The sequence below is a fragment of the Anser cygnoides genome, chromosome 10 (genome assembly GCF_040182565.1).
Source record: "Anser cygnoides isolate HZ-2024a breed goose chromosome 10, Taihu_goose_T2T_genome, whole genome shotgun sequence".
In the NCBI taxonomy this organism is placed as follows: domain Eukaryota; kingdom Metazoa; phylum Chordata; class Aves; order Anseriformes; family Anatidae; genus Anser; species Anser cygnoides.
In genome coordinates, this window is record NC_089882.1 from 15,016,768 (window position 1) to 15,034,079 (window position 17,312).

General features: G+C 34.8%; 1 protein-coding gene across 3 annotated transcripts in view; it reads left to right on the forward strand.

Annotated features, from left to right (window-relative positions):
• Positions 1 to 16,049, forward strand: part of DENND6A (DENN domain containing 6A) — a 32,161-nt gene extending 16,112 nt beyond the window's left edge. For 2 of the 3 annotated variants that reach the window (XM_013184270.3, XM_048071155.2), the window contains 14 exons: positions 891 to 970; positions 2,321 to 2,383; positions 3,038 to 3,093; positions 3,419 to 3,541; positions 3,718 to 3,813; positions 6,824 to 6,918; positions 8,810 to 8,875; positions 8,978 to 9,042; positions 9,603 to 9,692; positions 12,551 to 12,604; positions 12,703 to 12,812; positions 13,291 to 13,393; positions 14,897 to 14,971; positions 15,489 to 16,049. In XM_013184270.3, the coding sequence (XP_013039724.1) occupies positions 891 to 970; positions 2,321 to 2,383; positions 3,038 to 3,093; positions 3,419 to 3,541; positions 3,718 to 3,813; positions 6,824 to 6,918; positions 8,810 to 8,875; positions 8,978 to 9,042; positions 9,603 to 9,692; positions 12,551 to 12,604; positions 12,703 to 12,812; positions 13,291 to 13,393; positions 14,897 to 14,971; positions 15,489 to 15,620 (1,208 nt within the window). In that variant the 3' untranslated portion in view covers positions 15,621 to 16,049. Of the gene's footprint in view, positions 1 to 890; positions 971 to 2,320; positions 2,384 to 3,037; positions 3,094 to 3,418; positions 3,542 to 3,717; positions 3,814 to 6,823; positions 6,919 to 8,809; positions 8,876 to 8,977; positions 9,043 to 9,602; positions 9,693 to 12,550; positions 12,605 to 12,702; positions 12,813 to 13,290; positions 13,394 to 14,896; positions 14,972 to 15,079; positions 15,171 to 15,488 lie in introns of all 3 variants that reach the window. The other variant, XM_048071166.2, reaches the window with a different exon arrangement.
• Positions 16,050 to 17,312: the final 1,263 nt, after the last annotated feature.

Genomic DNA, 17,312 nt, shown 5'->3' on the forward strand with positions numbered 1-17,312 from the left:
TGGTTTTGGATCCTTTGTGGGAGAGTTGATCCCCACTCAAAAACATTTAAGATTTTGTCATACATTTCAGAACTAGCTGTTTGGTACAAGTAGCTGATGGCAACCTTTAATGTGTACTCTTCTCAAATTGAGTCCTCTTGGGCATTCTGTCAACTTCTGTTAAGCAACTGTACAAATGTCGTCTTGCACTGGGGGGGGGGGGGGGGGGGGGGGTGTTTTAACCAAATATGAGAAGCAACAGGGCAGCACTGATAACAGGTGCATCAGCCTGCCCCATATAAGATCTGAGTCTTTGTACTTTCACTGAGCAGCAATTTATGGAAACCGTTCTTGCTAAAAGAATTACCTGTGTATAGGCAGACTTTTGACAGGTTGTATTATGAACAAAGTAAGTTCTAAAACAAAATTACTACTAGAATTAGTAATGATACTTGTAATTGCTTACAACAAAATGCTGGAAAACTTTGTAGGCAAACTTTTTATATCTCTTAGGACTTTTTTCCCCCATAATTACTTGTGTCTATCTGTTCTACAGTAGCTGATTTGCTGAAGTGTTTATGCAGTGTTCACAGTTTATTAATAATGTGCTTTCATGCTTTCTCATAATATTTCTTCAATGAATTACAAATCTGCTATAAAAACAGAAGACAAGATGACAGTATTTTCTTGAAATGAAAAGTTTTCTAGTTCTAATGAAATAGTATATTAAGAAAGTCAACAATGCTGTAAAACTTCCTTAGAGTATGGAGTGAAGAAAAGATAATGTTGTGGGGTATTAGCACTAACTTAAAAATTCAGTGTGCACAAAGGTGACTACAATACTGTGAGTTAATGCATATACATACTAGCTGTATGTATATGTGGTATACTTTATACTTTTTTTCTTTAAGTCTGTAGTGATGTTGATCGCTGGCCACCACCAATTCCAGGGGAGATACTACATTTGCCTATCATGGGTATTATAATGAAGGTAAGTATTTCAGCACTTCTTTTCTCTGGGGGTGGTTTCTTTTCCATTTGTTGTGTATGTACTCGCTGTATTCTGCTTTGTTTTCTGTGTCTCATACTTCATTCAGAACAAGAATAGAATTATATTCCACTCTGAGTAAAAGCTGGGGTTGTCTTCATTAGGTTCCTTGATTGAGGGGGTAATTTTTTATTAATTTTTTGTGGTGCATAGGTTAACATTTGTTTTTTTGTGGATATTAAAGAGAGATATTTCAAGACGACTATTAATTGCAGTCTCTATATTAACTGTCTGGAATATGTAGGAGGCTTTAATGCTAATTATATTTGTCAAATATTAAGTAACACTTGAAAATACTGATAATTAAATTGCAGTCAACTAAATGAAATGTATTGATGAAAAACATTCTTGTTATTGAAGTTTGACAAACAAAAATCTGTTTTGGCCCATGCACCAGAAATTAATTTCTTGGCCTGTTGATAATTCTCAATGAAACTGAAATACGTCTGAAGAAATCTATTAAAGAAGTTGGATCTAGTGCATGGAGAACTGTGGAGATTAAATGGTGGCCAATAATTGTGCCCGTGGGAGCCACAGTATCTTTATTTGAAATGCAATTAAATGGAGTTGATGGATCCAGAGGTTACAGGCAGAAATACATTCTTAGCAGATAGTTTCAAGCTTATGGCCAGACACATTTGCCTTACCAGGGAGACGTTTCTGAAGCTATTTTGCTTTATATATCTTTAGAAATAGTAGAATATAGAATAATATAATAATAGAATAATAAGTAGAATAATAATAGATAATAAAATATAAAATATATAATTCTATAATAATAGAATAATAAATATCTTTAGAAAAAGATATTTATGTTGTTCACTATATTTGGGTTTTGTACCATACCCACCAAGAAGTCTGATGTTTTGACAGTCTTTTTTGTTTTCCCCCTCCTAACAGTAATTCTGTATCACCTTAAAACCCCATAACCTTGTTTTAGATTGTTCGCTAAAGCATTTGAATGTTTTTGGTTGGTTTGAATTTATTTTAATTTGAATTTATTGTAAGAGTTGTGACTAATGTAACCAGTGGTCTTTTTATTGAAGTATAGTTTTCATATTCTAATATTCAAATTGCAATATAGTGCTATGTAGCATTGCATATCAATTCCTGTAATAATTATCTGTAGTCTTAAGCTATGTATTCTTTGTTATGTGAATGTTCTGGAGAGTAAGTTAAGCACAGTACTGTATTACATTCTTTTTAAATGTTGCAATTTATCTGTAAGTGATTATTTTAGGTCAATGCCAGATTTGATACAAGGAGGAGAAATTATTTGTCTTTCTTTCTTAGCTGCGGATTCCGACATACCGTGACAAGCCTGGAACAACCCAAATAGTACAGAACATGCACCAGGTAGAGATTAGATGCTGCTATTGTGTATAGCCATAAGACAAAGCTAAATAGCTGCCTTCATTCCTTTTTCTTTAAACTTGTTCATAAAAGATTGATAGCAAATCCTTATGTATTTTGATAATAATGAAATTCTGTCCTGAAAATTTGAATAGAAGAGTCTAGTGTTGGATTCTTCATATAAAAGTATTTTAATCGTGCTGCCCTGGGCACTTCAGGAGATGACACGAGTTGTCCTGCTGCTGGAAGAGGATAGTTGGCTAACAAAATTACTTAACTTAAGCATCCTTTTAAAGAGTGAAGCTATACAAAACTGTTTTTTGGAGGACAAAAATCTTTTCCCATAGAAGCTGGTTATAAAATAAATCTGTCTATGCCTTCATATGCTGCACAGCTCTTGTTTGAAACAGCTTCAGCGTTTTTTATCATTTTCAGCCTGGCAGTCGCATAAGGGGGTGGGTGGGTGGGTGAGTGTGTTTGTTCTGGGGAAATCTTGCTTTTATCATAAAAAAAGTTACTTGGGGAGACAGTGCACTATGACCGCAGTAGTACAGTGGTTGTACATAAGGTATATAGCATCTACTATATATAAACCCTTAAGGCAAACTGTTTTAATACCTGTGATGACTAAAAAGCTAGTATTGTGATGTCTTTTAGGCAAATGCTCAGATCTCTATGGCCTTACCAACTGTTCATGAAGTAGACCTTTTCAGGTAGGACTGATTTATTCCTAACTGTGAATTTCCCACAAGTCAAAAATTGAGGGTTCCATAACACATAGTTAAGAGGTCACAAGCTATTGTTTATCAGTATTATTTTTAATACTCTTTTTCCGTAAAGCTGTCTAAAAAAGAATTCAGACAACACGAAACTGCAATAAATAAGCAAGTTCATTAAATGTTCCCTTTTACAATAATATTTTATATTTTTCAAATGACTCAAATTCTCCTGGAAGCCTTCTTTTTATACAGTTATTAACCAGATATGTATTCCTTCTGGTTATGTTAAATGTATTAAAATCTCTCAATCTGTTTTCAGGTGTTTCTGTCCAGTGTTCTTTCACATCCAGATGCTTTGGGAACTAGTACTGCTAGGAGAACCGCTTGTTGTGATGGCACCGTCACCGTCAGAATCTTCAGAAACCGTGTTGGCACTTGTTAGGTAAATGTAATGGAGCTGCCAAACTGATGACCAACTGGGTCATTGTTGATTGCAGCTGATTGCAATTGGAGTTGATCTGAATATAACAAAGCCTTACAAATTTTAGATTAGCTTTTTCTTTCATGAAATTTTGTATTGTATACATACAACAAACTTTTACTCTTTCTACCCTGCAGTTGTATTTCACCATTAAAGTACTGCAGTGATTTCAGGCCGTACTTTACCATACATGACAGTGAATTCAAAGAATATACAACTCGCACACAAGCCCCGTAAGTAAACCAAACTTTGTTGTGAAGGTGTTGCTTAAAGTCACTTGTAACTGTAAATCTGCTTTAAGATACTGCTCAGCTATTCTGATTTTAAGATTTATCTTATGGAATACAATAATTAGACATTTAAAATTGTCACTGCAGTTAGATAGGATAAAGAAGTTATTCAACAATGCCATAATTTGAGCTTCATAGGACTCTTGTGTACAGCATAAATAAAAGTGGAACTCTGAAAGCAAGATTAAGTTTGGCTTTTCAGTAACACTTTGCCTATGCAGTATCAGCTCTGGAGTAGCTCCTCTGGAAATTGTTTTGTACTCATTTTAAGCAATAATTGAACACAGTGACATCTAGAATTCAACATCTGTACGTCTGTTTTGCAAAGTTAATTCATTTAGTGTCCTAGCTGAGACTCTCCTTTCAAAAGTATCTCTTCACTAAATTTGCTAGAAAAACATTGTAAATACTTCAGAAGTTAAGATCCTTTTTTAAGAGCATGAGTCTCAAATCCTGTACGAAACAGTTGTTTAAAACTGCTCTAAGGACATTTGCTTCTTTTTAAAAAAAGATTAATATATTCTACTTTTATTTTAAGAGTATACACCTACGGTATTTCTTATGCTATTTAAATGCAGCTTGATTTGGAAATGGAGTACGTGTGTTAGATTCACTGATATTTTTTAAACAATTTTTTCTAGTTCCTCAACAGGCAGTGGCAGTTGTGTTGGGTTTTTCATTTGTTTGTTTTTTACTGTGTTTTTCCTCTCAAAAAAGTATTGCCAGTGGAAAAACATCTAAACATAGGCATTGTGCTTCCGGTTGTATTCCAGGGGCATAGTTATACAGTATGTAATTTAATTTCTAAAAATAATTTCAAGAAGAATTTAGCTAAACTTTAGTCACCCATGTTTTACTCATCTGTAGCAAAATATAAAGGTTGTTCAGTACCTTAGAATTTCTCTGGCTTTCTTACAGAAAAATGGCTAGAAACAGGTGTTTAAAGCGGTAGCTCTAAGAAGGGGAAGAATTCAGATGATGCAGATTCTGTGTATTTCATTCTCTTTACGGAGAGGGGAGCAAGGAGTGTTTTTCCTCTTTGTTTTGACTTAGGCTTTTTCAAATGTTACTTTAGTGATGCAGAATCAGAATTGGTTCTGGTAAGTATGCTCCTAAAAGTGACCAAGTAGTTTACCACAAAATCTTGCTATTGAGTTACCTGTAGCAATAAAACAACATTCCTCACGATTTTCTACCAATTTACCTTGGCCTGGAGAAACTTCTCTGTGTGAAAGAAAGCCTTACTTTAAACCTTGGTGGTTTTCCTCCAGTTAGTAAAAGAATGTCAGTTCGTGTACATTGGTCCAAATCAATTGTGTGTGAAAGCTGCTTTTTAGTTCCCACACAATAAGCATGAAATAATTGCTGTGTTAAGTTAGGCTAGGCTAGGCTTATCCATCCCTAGGGTTGTGATCTTTTGAGACTGTTTACTGTTTCTTATGTTGGTTATTTATCATGACGATTATAAGAATATTAGATAAGTCATCACAAACCGATCTTTTTTCAGAGTACAACGGAGGAATGTGTTGAAACATTTTTATGGACGCTGATCTTTATATTGTTTTGGAAGAGAAAATATAAGTCTCCTATGATAACATGGAAAAATCATGAGCAATATTTGCAAATCCCACTGAATTTAAATCAACAATAGTAATGACTTTAGCAGGATTATAGAAACACCAAAAATAATGAAGCTGAATTCACAAGGGTGTGTGAGTGGGGAAATATGTAACAAATATGTGGAATGAAATGTTTCCAGGTGAACATGCTTGAACAGCGGTAGGACTGGGAAGAAGTGATTTACTGGTGAAGCTTGATTCAGTGACAAGCAAGCAAAGACTTCAGAGTTACTGATGTGATTTTGCACTTCTCAGTCTATGGTGTAATGGGGCTGAGAGATGAAAATTGCCATTTCCATAGCTCAGGCATTATACCAAGCTACAAAGCTGTGTGTTCAGATTTTTGTCCTATCTCTGAATGCCTGAGTTTAAAAAATATATATTGTTATAATTAGTAAGTGGAGGCAGGAAAGTAAGTCAAAAATAGTTGTAGATTAGCATAAAAAATTTATACTGACTTGTCATCATGTTAAAAACATGAGATTCTTAAAACCAATCTGAAGAAGTAATGATAAGCTATTTTTAGCATAGCAGTTCCAGTGAGGTTTGCAGTTGTACTCTCTCCTTAGCTAACATTTGGCTATAAAATGGATGGCAGCCACTATATAGAAAAATATAGGATTAATATGATGTAATCGTAATAAAAGACCCAGATTCTGCAGCGCTGCTCTTACTGCCTCTCTTTCTGCCTGTATGCATCCTCAAAGCCAGTTTCTATACAGAGTAGAAAGGAAAATCTGGCAATTTAATAGGATTGTGCCCAAGCTTACAATATTCATGTACTTAATAACCTAATAATTGCTTTTTAACAAAGGACACTGAAGTGTTGGAAAGGAAGTAGAACAGCAAGTGTCTTTTTCCTTAATCTTGTCCTCTGAGCGGTAGCTCAACTGAGAAGTCTTGAACAAACAGCAGCTGCATTGGACATCAACGTTGAAGTACTGAGAGTCCGTCATAATCAAACTTTGAAACATAGCAATTAGCCTTTCAAATATAGGGTTAAATTTCTGCTCATGTAAAATAAAAAAACAAAGCCCACAGTAATGTTAGATAATACCCTGTTCTCATTGTAAGTGGGCAGGAAATAGCTGAGAGTGTCAAGTGGAAGGTATGGCACTTTTATTCTCTGCTCCTGTTCAGACTTTGAGACATCTGTCCAGCTGTTTTCTAAAACTTAGAATCTTTAAACATGTTGTCTTACCTGCAGCTTAAAATTTAACTCTTAAATACAAAGCCAGAATAATTTCAAGTTAAGAATTATAGTTGACCTCTTGTATTGATTAAGACACATGCTCTTGCTATCATATTTTAAACGTTATCATTTATTTTTCTAGACCATCTGTCATTCTAGGGGTGACGAATCCTTTTTTTGCTAAAACACTCCAGCACTGGCCCCACATTATTCGGATTGGAGATATTAAACTTCCAGGTAAAGTATAAACATCCTCTACAATCCTGTGTGACAAGATCTGTGTACTTACTTATAAACAAACATGTAATTTAGTTTTAGTTTAATGAATTTAGTTTACTACTAAACAAATAGCTGTCAAAAAAAACCATAACCAAATACCTGTCAAAAAACAAACAACAACAACAAAAACTGTCAAAAAAAAAAATCTGTCAAGTGAAATTAGGCTCTCCAGTACCCTATGTCTTGTATTGCCCAATCTGGTATATTTAATGTAAAAGGTGGCAATATTCATCAGTAATAATGTTTTCTCTAAACTTTCACACAATCCTGGTTCTGTATTCTACCAAAAATGTATTAAATTGAGAAACGTCAATTCTGATACTAATTTTAGGATTAACAGAATGTAATAGATCAGTTGCAGTAAGTGCACGGAAAGTAAGATCCATTAAAAAAGCTAAGTTAATAAAATAGTTCTAATCTTCTGACATTTCAGTAATTATTATTTGTTCAAGGTGGATGACTTCCTTAATTTTAATGTAATATTTGATAACATATGAATGGCTAGTCTGTAATAAAATCCTGCAGTGCTCCATTTATGATAGGAAATTCCTGAATGTAGTTGTTTGCTGTGACAGGTTCTCTGTTCTGAAAGTAGGACAGTGTAAATATCCAGTTAGGGTAATATACCATAAAGTTTGTAAAAACAAGTTACCTTGCATTTCTGTATGTACCAAAGTAATTAAAGATTACTGTGTTCAATATAATCATGGAAGTTTTTTTATAATCATTTTTTTTTATAATCATGGAAGTTTTTGCTTTACTTCAAAATATTATCCCTGTCCATGCTTCAGAATACCTGTTTCATAAGGAGGAAGATGGAACTGTGTAGTTAAAATCTGAAAAACAGAATCTTACTTAGACTATCGATCTGAAAGGCCATGTACCAGGTTGCTTTCAAATTGGATACACGATTTTCAAGTGTGAAACTCTAAAGTTTTGGAGGAACTGTGTAAAATGCTTAGTTGGGAAGTTCTGGAGATGAATCTGTCTGACCTGCCTTTAAAAATTTAAACTTTAAAAAATTTAAACTTTATTTATTTATGGACAAAGAGAGGGCTTGTGATTTATTTTTATTTTTTCCTTTTCTCGCCACTCTGCAGTTTCAGTAGTAATTTATACTATTACAAGTGTACTAGATATACTAGATATAAGAAGAAAATTCTTCCAAGGCTGCAAGGTTGTTAACAGGATTTAGGGTCTTAGGGTTGGACAAGAATATATTTGACTAGAAGCAAAACAAAACAAACAAACAAAAGAACACTTACTTTGAAACAGTGACTTTAAATGGATTTTGTTATAACACGTAGTCTGTGACTACTGTTTAGTTTCATATATATCTAATGACTTTAATTTTGGCTAAGGTACTAATGATTTGTTCCTGAAAGTGTTTACCCTAAGAGAAATAAAGGAAGATGGAATAAAATTTGAAGCGAATGAAACAAACATTCATTGCTCAACAGTCAATATTTTTCTTTGGCTACTTTGGTTCAGAAGGTTGTCAGTTTTTTTTTTTTTGTTTTTGTTTTTCAACAGAGAACCTTTACATAAATTAAAAGCCTGTGTGATGGTGTTAATGTTCTTACTGGATGTTTCTGTATATTTACTTGGATGCTTGTTAACGTTTCTGATACCTCTTAGAATAGATAACGTCTTAGATAATATTATACGTGGTAATATTATAAATATTACAAATATTTGATAATATAATAAAATTTTATAACATTATTGTAAATTATTATATTATTATAAATATTATAAAGTTTCTAAAAATCGTTGCAACATATAGCATACTAATACTTAGCAACAGGAATGGAGATTTCTAGTAAGGTGGCTTTGAATGTTTTGGCAGGTGATGTTCCAAAGCAGGTGAAAGTGAAAAAACTGAAGAACCTAAAAACTTTGGACTCCAAACCTGGTAATCAAGTTGCCTCAGAGTTGAATTACCAGTATTTTTAGTTTAAAACAAACAAACAAACCATTTTTCCTTTGGCTATATGCTACTGCTTTTTTTCTTTAGGTGTTTATACCTCTTATAAGCCATACTTGAACAAAGACGAAGAAATTGTTAAACAGTTACAAAAGGTAATATTGTAAGTCTCTTCGTGGAAACTGTATAGTATGCTGTCTTACAATGTTCTTATTTAGGGTTGATCTCTGTCTACATAACTAAAATGAAACTGCATTCTGATTCCTTTGCTGTGATTGATAACTGAATAGATACTTTGAAATCCTCATTGTAGAAGAAAGGCCTTCTTTTATATGTTTCTGTAACAACATGAATGGTGAAATTCACGAAGCTAGCTTAATGTTTTAGATAATTGAAATGAGTGATCAGTCTATCTGTTTTGGCTTTTCCACCTTCTGCTATCCTCCTCGTGTCTCTTTAGTCCAGAAATTTCACCCATGAGGTGTTCAAGAATCAGAGCTGACAAACTAAAAAATTAGCTATTGAAGGCTTGAATGTGCAGAAAGAACTTGATCCTATTGCTTTCCTTTCATGGTTCAGGAGAGGGGGTGCAGTGTGTAAGCTTATGGCAAATGAGTACAGCAATATTAGAACAAATATTCTTTTTTTGTAAAAAAAAAAAAAAAAAAAATCAGCCCTACTTACATATCAGATTTACTCTGATTTCTTTTTTAAGGGTGTGCAACAGAAACGTCCTACAGAAGCACAGAGTGTGATTCTTCGGAGATACTTTTTGGAATTGACAGAAAGTTTCATTATTCCACTAGTAAGTTGTTAGACTCTTTTTTTGTATACGTAATACAAGGTAGGTTTTCTTTGGTGACAGTGTACCCCAGGGGTCAATACTGGTCCAGTACTATTCAACATCTTCATTAATGACTTGGATGATGGGGCAGCTTTTACCCTCAGCAAGTTTACAGGTGACAACTCTGGGAAGAGTGGCTGATACTCTGAAGGGATGTCCTGCCACTCAGGGACCTCAACAGGATGGAGAAATGAGCTGACAGGAACCTCATGCAGCTCAGCAAAGAGAAATGCAAAGTCCTGTACCTGGAGAGGAATAACCCTATGCATCATTCCATATGGGGCCTGGCCAGCTGGAAGGCAGATCTGCAGAAAAGGATCCGGGGGTCCTGGTGAACACCGGGTGAACCACGAGTCAGCAGTGTGCCCTTGTAGCAAAGAGGACCAGTGGTATCCTGGGCTGCAGGAGGAGGGCTGTTTCCAGCAGATCCAAAGGGGTGACCCTTCTCTTTTAGTCAGCACTGGTGAAGCCACACCTGATACCTGCAGTATCGTGTCTAGGTCTGGGCTCCTCAGTACAAGAGTCATATGGAACTACTGGAGAGAGTCCAGCAAAGGGCCAGTAGGGTGATTGACTGAGGAACTGGAGCACACCAGGAAAGGCTAAGACAGTTAGGACTGTTTAGTGTAGTAGCATAGGGAAGAGAAGAATCAACCATTCTGTGATTCTATGAATAATATTTGAGCTGCAGAAATTTAACATTAGGCTATGTCTTGACTTTTCTAAAATTCGGTAGTCTTAAGTTTCTTCAGGTATGGTAATTAGCATAAAAACGATGTGGTAGCTTAATATCAAAGGAGGAAACGTTTATATTCCTCGACAACAGGTTCAGATTTCAAAAAATGAATGCTCTATTGTGTATGTTCATAGCATTTTCAGATGCTTGCTTGTGATGTACTGTGTAGCATTTATGTAAAGTATAACTGTGCGTATATTTTAACGTGGGTTAAGAAGGAAGTTTGTTTAATCCTTCCTCAACACTTGGAATTGACACCCCTGCCCCTTGTCTGTTTGAACTTTTTTTGTTGGAGGTTTTTATTTTTGTCTGTGTGTGCATTTAAATACAGGGGTGTTTTCCGTGAACTTGAGAAATGGCAGTACTGAAAAAGTAGAGTTGGAAAGTACTTGGTGATGAGAAGAGCTCTAAAAATGTTGATTCTTGTAGTAATTTGTTATGATAGCTGAGGGGTAATCTCTCTACTAATGCATGACAGATCAGCCAGCTCAACCTGTAAAGGAATGATTCTCACAAGAGTTTGCTTTATCAAGTGATACTTTTTCTGGTTTTGGGTGCAATAAAACCAATTCCCAGCAAACTCTGCATGTTCAGATGACTCTAGAAGATGCTGTTAAAATTTTACAAAGGAGAGACTGACTTACATTGAAGGTTGAGATATGTATTCTTTTCATCTAATATAAAGGGGTGTCATATAGATTATTGTTTTTCAATGAATCAGAATAATTTATTTTACAGTATCCTGCTCTTCAGCAAGTGGCGAATGCTTGCTGTTTAGCTCTTTAAATGTGTTACTTCACCTGTTCAAATCTCTAAGTGTAAGCTGAGGGGGCAAGTTTTGCCTGATTTCTAACCAGTAAGCAGGGTTTCTTAGAATGCTAAACGTTCACCAGATTGTTTTTAATTCTTGACTGAGATGAGAATTGGCTGAAAGAAACTTAAAAGTAGGAAAACTTATGTACTCTAATAGTAAAAACTTACCTGCCCTGTAAACTGAAATCCTGTTCTAGTGGTTGCAGGCTATTGATATACATTTATGCTGACAGATGAATATTGAGTTTAGGTTGCTGAATCCGTGCAGACTGACAGCTTGGAGGCTTTGACTAGCACTGAAACTGAGATTTGCCATCTGTTCTCTAGCCCTTGGGATGATGTTAAATGTGTTCTAACGCGCTCTTACCTAGCATTTGGAGTTAGGACGTTCGCAAACAGTTCTGTACAAGGTTGAGTCATGTCTCTGGGCAAGTGTTTAAAAACAGGGAAGTGATACCTAAGGCATTGGATTTTACATACTGATGATCCCTTTCTGAGCTCCATAAACACTCTGTGGATGAGCTGAACTTTTCATCATTTTAGAGCATGCCATGATTGGCATCCAATTTCTGTTTTCATAATGTTATCAAAGCCGATTATGTTTGTAGATCAAAAAAGCATGGCCATGTGCAACAGCTTGTATCGATGTGCTTGTGTGAGCTGGCAAGGTGGAGCTGTCTCCTGTAGTCAGAGTTTAAGCTTCGGATTGGCATTCCTAAGAAATGTCTCTACCACTGATGCTTGAGATAACCACCTGAAGTGCTGCCAGTCAGTGCCTTTGCCAAGCATTGCTACTGCAGAGAGGCCCACAGCTGATACAGCGTTTGGTATGGTAGTTCTGTATTTCTTTGTGCAATAGACTCTTAAACACCCCTTCCAAATACTTGATACAATATGGGATTAGTGTTTGGCATTCACCCAGGATACAAAGGTACCTGTGAACTACCAAAATAGGAGGAGAAACTATTAACTAGTGGCTGGAGTTCAGGGTATATATATTTCACAAATTTTTTTGCTTCCTATCCTGCTTTACTTTTTCCTACGTCCTTCTAGAACCTTGCTGATGTCAGGTTCTGTAGTTGAGAAATGAAAATGGAATTAGATAAGCTCCTTCTTATATTCTCATGTGGTAAATATGTATGACCCCACCCTGTACCATTACTTAGAAGAGAACGCGCTGTGGTCACAAGTGATAAGTAAATATACACGTGGACTGTGTATCTTAAATACTGGTTATGCAAGCAACCTTTTTTTTTTTCCCTTTCCCTAGGAACGTTATGTGGCAAGCCTAATGCCTTTGCAAAAATGTATATCACCATGGAAGGTAAGGAAATAGAATCGGCATGAGCTGGAGATCGGTGATTGGAGAAGACAGTTACGGTATTCTAATGATTTTTTTCTTTTTTTTTCTTCTTTCTGTAGAGTCCACCACAACTGAGGCATTTTAGCCAAGATGAATTCATGAAGACGCTAGAAAAAGCAGGACCACAGCTCACTTCTGGTTTAAAAGGAGATTGGATAGGACTTTACAGGTCATTTCTTTCATCAGCATTAATTTTTTTTTTTTCCTGAGCATGTTTATTGTCAGTATTGGTTTGAGTAAGACTTTTTAAAATTGACTTTTGGAAAATATACTTTAATAGAAATTGTCCTGGTAAACAAGTATTATCTGTCAGGAGGTTAGAACTGGACTTTCCCCTTAACTTCATACCTGATTCCAATTAAACACAAAAATAAAAATAAGGATATTTAAAATTCAGCCTTGCTTTTATCTTGACAAAATGTCTAACGTTTATTGTCTCTCAGACACCTTTTATTTATGTTGATTTCTCAATACTTTTATGGATTAATAGAAGCTACTGTTACACCACGGTTTTGTGAAAGTAAACAGAGAAAGGGTCCTGATCCTTATTCAACATCAAACGTAACTACTTTACAGTTTATGATATAGAAAACTGTTATTAGAATTGTAATTAAAATAAAAATTTTATTTTGTTTGTGTTTTAACAGGCATTTTTTGAAATCACCAAATTTTGATGGCTGGTTTAGGAGCCGGCAGAAAGAAATGACACAGAAGTTGGAGGCCCTTCATTTAGAGGCACTCTGTAATGAGGTTAGAAAAATGCGTGCTTATGATTGTATTTATCAACTTGTAATAATAAAAATATCTCCCTCAAGTCAGTTTTACTTCTGCTGTTTGCATTGGTTGAACATAAAAAAGTTGATAACTTTGTCAAGTACATGTAACAAAACATGAATTTGTTAACCAAGTACAGGCTAGAACTAAGATAACACAAGAGAAAAGTATGACAGTTCACTTTCTTTAATGACTGTCATCATTTATAAAACAAATCTTTAATCATTTTCTTTTTATATATTTTGAATTTCACATTTTTCCTCAAAAAAGATGTTGTTTTCCTCCTATTTGGCAATGTTATTTCATTCATCTTCTTTTCCCTCTGTTTCATTTGACATAACACACTTTGAGCTGCTATTTAACTTTGAAGGTATAAACCAAGTGAATACCACAGAAAGTTGACAACTGATTATTTATTGATAGGAAATAAGCCTACAACTAATCAATAATAATTAGAAACTGAGATGCGAAATCTGTTATTGATATGTAATGATCATATGTTGTAAGATCCATTCTTTACATAAGCAGCTGAGGTATATATCAGCATAATTTGTCAGAACAATTGGCTGAAATAAAGGCATCACAAAAAGAGAAGAGATTGTACAGCTAAACAGAGAATTGGAAGCAAATAGTACATCACAGCAAATAGCAAATAGAAAGCAAAAAGTACATCACAGTTTTAAAATTAAATATATATAGATAGATCCACTAGTTAATTTAAAATAAGCTATTGATTTTTATCCCTGGATTTGTCAATTCCTAAACACTACTTTATAGGAATCCAAACAGATTGTTCAAGTAGAGCAGCCTAATAGTTTGCAGGGCAATAGCTAGGTCAGTTAGCTCACCTAGAATATATCCAACTATATTTGATACTAATTTATTACAAAGAGAAGGATTTTATGTCACAAATTTATTACAGTTTCTGCTCCTTGTTAGCTTTTTCTTTCGATCTAATAGTTAAAATCTTTCTGTACATGAGAAAATGTCTTTAATAGGTGAATAGTAAAGGAAGAGGAGACCAGAATTGGCATAAGGAAATTCACTTAAGTACATTTTGCTGGTTATCAGCTATGTGATAGATTTCCTTTAATGCCCTAGAAACAAGAAGTACAGCTTGGCACTATTTTAATCTATAATCATGCTAGCCAATCTGATTTGGAAAATACTCACTGCCATTTTGCATTGTAGATGCTATTTTTGAAACTAAGCCTGTTTGGCATGATTTTTTTTCCTATATTTGTTCGTATTGTGGTTGTGTCTTAGTCTCCTTTTATGTTAAGTCCTGGGCGAACCTGCAAATAAAGCAGATTTTGCAGTTCAGAGACAGTATGTGAGTAAAACAAGTTAGGTAAATGGCATAAAAGGAAAAAGGAAAAGGAGAAGACCCACTATGAACAGTAGGTGTAAATTAATTCCACTTTTGAAAATTATATGTGTTGCCATAAATACTTCATTGTTTAATTTTTATTCTGTTAGAATTTGGTTTTCTGGAGTCAGAAGCATACTGAAGTAGAAACGGTGGATCTTGTCTTAAAGTTAAAGAACAAACTGGTAAGTGTGTGAATTAAACATGGCTGTAATTTGTCTTGATAAACCAGATAGAAGCATTATATAGTTGTGTTCACAAGTACTTCAGCAAAAATGTTCTTTAAAATCTAGGTGGCTAAAGGAATCAGTCATTCCAGTTATTATAAACAAACAAACAGTTCAGCCATGACTGAAAGCGAGCCAGCTTCCCAACATTAGCCAGGTATGTTAGAAGCATTGCAGAGAGATCTTGTTAAAACCACTTGGAACTGCTTGGGAGCAAGGCTGAATCCTCACAGAAGCAGAAAACCAAACTTTCTTGTCATTTCTGGAAGTCCAAATCAGCGTTAGCTCATGCTGGTGTATGCATGTTGAGGAAACCTGATGTGGCAGGTTTCTGACCAGAACAGCAGATCCAAATCTCTATTCGGTTGACAAATGAGGAATTAATTTTCCAGATTTGCTAATATGTTATTTTTGGTGTCTCTTGAGGTAAACTGGCATTTTTGGTAGAAGTCATTTCTTATTGTACATTTTGCAGTTGCAGGCTGACAGAGAGCATCTTCCTGTGAAAACTGACACACTGAAAAAGCTGCAGGCACACATCCACGATATTATACTAGCACTTCCAGATGACTTGCAGGACATCTTGCTCAAAACTGGCACAACGTGATTTCTACTGGCCTTTTGTGTGTGTGTGTTTGTATGTATGTAGAAAATGGAAGGTGAATGTAGTGTCATGGAAGACAGTGGCTTACAAAGTTCAGGACACATATCTAAATAGTAGGTTAACACTACAAACGGACTACACTACTAGTGTAGTCCACTGTAATATTTTCACTGTTTTTTTCCCCACTTAAGTACCAATGCAACTAAAGGAATTCCTGTGTCTAATAATGTTTCAAATAAGTGCTCTTAAAGAAAAATCTGTGGGCATCTGAAATTACACCACAGTATAGGACCACAGTGCAGTGCTGGCATTGCAGAATGTTTTCTAATTGGTGCTGCTATACCCAGTCCTGTTAACTCAGGGGTAAGCAATATTGATCCTGTACTGTCCTGTTGATGTAGTATCTGCCTTTTGTTTGTTTGTTTGTTTGTTTTTTAAAAAAACTTGGATAATATGTGACTTGGTCAGTATACATCATATTTGAGGTATTTTACTGGTAAACCATCAACAGTTTACAAAACTGTTTCAGGGACAGCTGAAATCATCAGACTGGTTCTTAACTTCCTTCCTTTCACCTTCTTAACCTCTTTCCAAAGACCATATTGATTTAGAGAATCATTAGAGAACAGAAGGCAGCTGACAGAAATTTCCTGAAGAGAAGCCTTTTCTATTCAATGTCAGTTAATTAGGGTGCTCTTATTCACATGCCTTAAATAAATATATACTAATTTGTGGCTTTAAACTGCTGACATTCAGGATTTAAAGTGGATCACCAGTGTAAATGTATTCATCACGGTAACAGTATTCATCACAGGAAGTAAGCAGTAGTGTTCTAAAACAGAATTTAAATCAATGACTTCAGTAGAGTTAGCTGATACACAATCTGTTTCGGTTGGAGATCATAGCTTCTGTTTGAAATTTTTATAAATATATTTTTTTAAATTATTTTTGTTTGTTTTTACTTACACCAGTAGGGTCTTTGACGAGCTAACAGGGTGGGAGGAGATGATGTTGGCTTCAGCTGACAAAAGCCTACAGAGAGGTCAAACTGTGGCAAGAAAAGATTGTAGCAGGAAATTGTTCTTGGTATATGCATGTAGCAGACGTGCATAAAGAATAATTTCCTCTTGCATGCTAAGCAACAAGAACATGATGTTTTTCTTGAACAAGGTTCCGTGGTATATTAAAACTCAGCTGCTCCACATGCAGTGTTGTACTTTGACCAATTTCAAGTAGAATAAACTTAATGCTATAGTGTACGCACAGCATAAACTTTTACATAACAAGTGGATCACAGTTATCAAAAAAATCTGCTTTTAAGTGCTTGGATAGAATTTTTTAAAACATATGACATTGTAATCCTGCTATAAGAAAATGCTTTTGTATGATATTTCATATCATCTTTCTAAAAATGTCTTATTTAGATAAAGTGTCACAATTGTATTTTTATGAAAATGTGTATTTTAATACTGTTATGGTTTGTATACAATTATTCATGACCAAAAGTTTAATGTATCTATTATGTTACTTAAACTACTTCACTTTAGCATTACTTTCTAACTTGGAATTTCTTTTGCACACCATGATGAATATAATTTCTAATGTAGAAATTAATAAGTGGCCATTCTTATACTAAATTTAACTTGGAGCACTGTGTAGTTTCTTGGAACCGTATAAGCTGGTAACAACTGATAA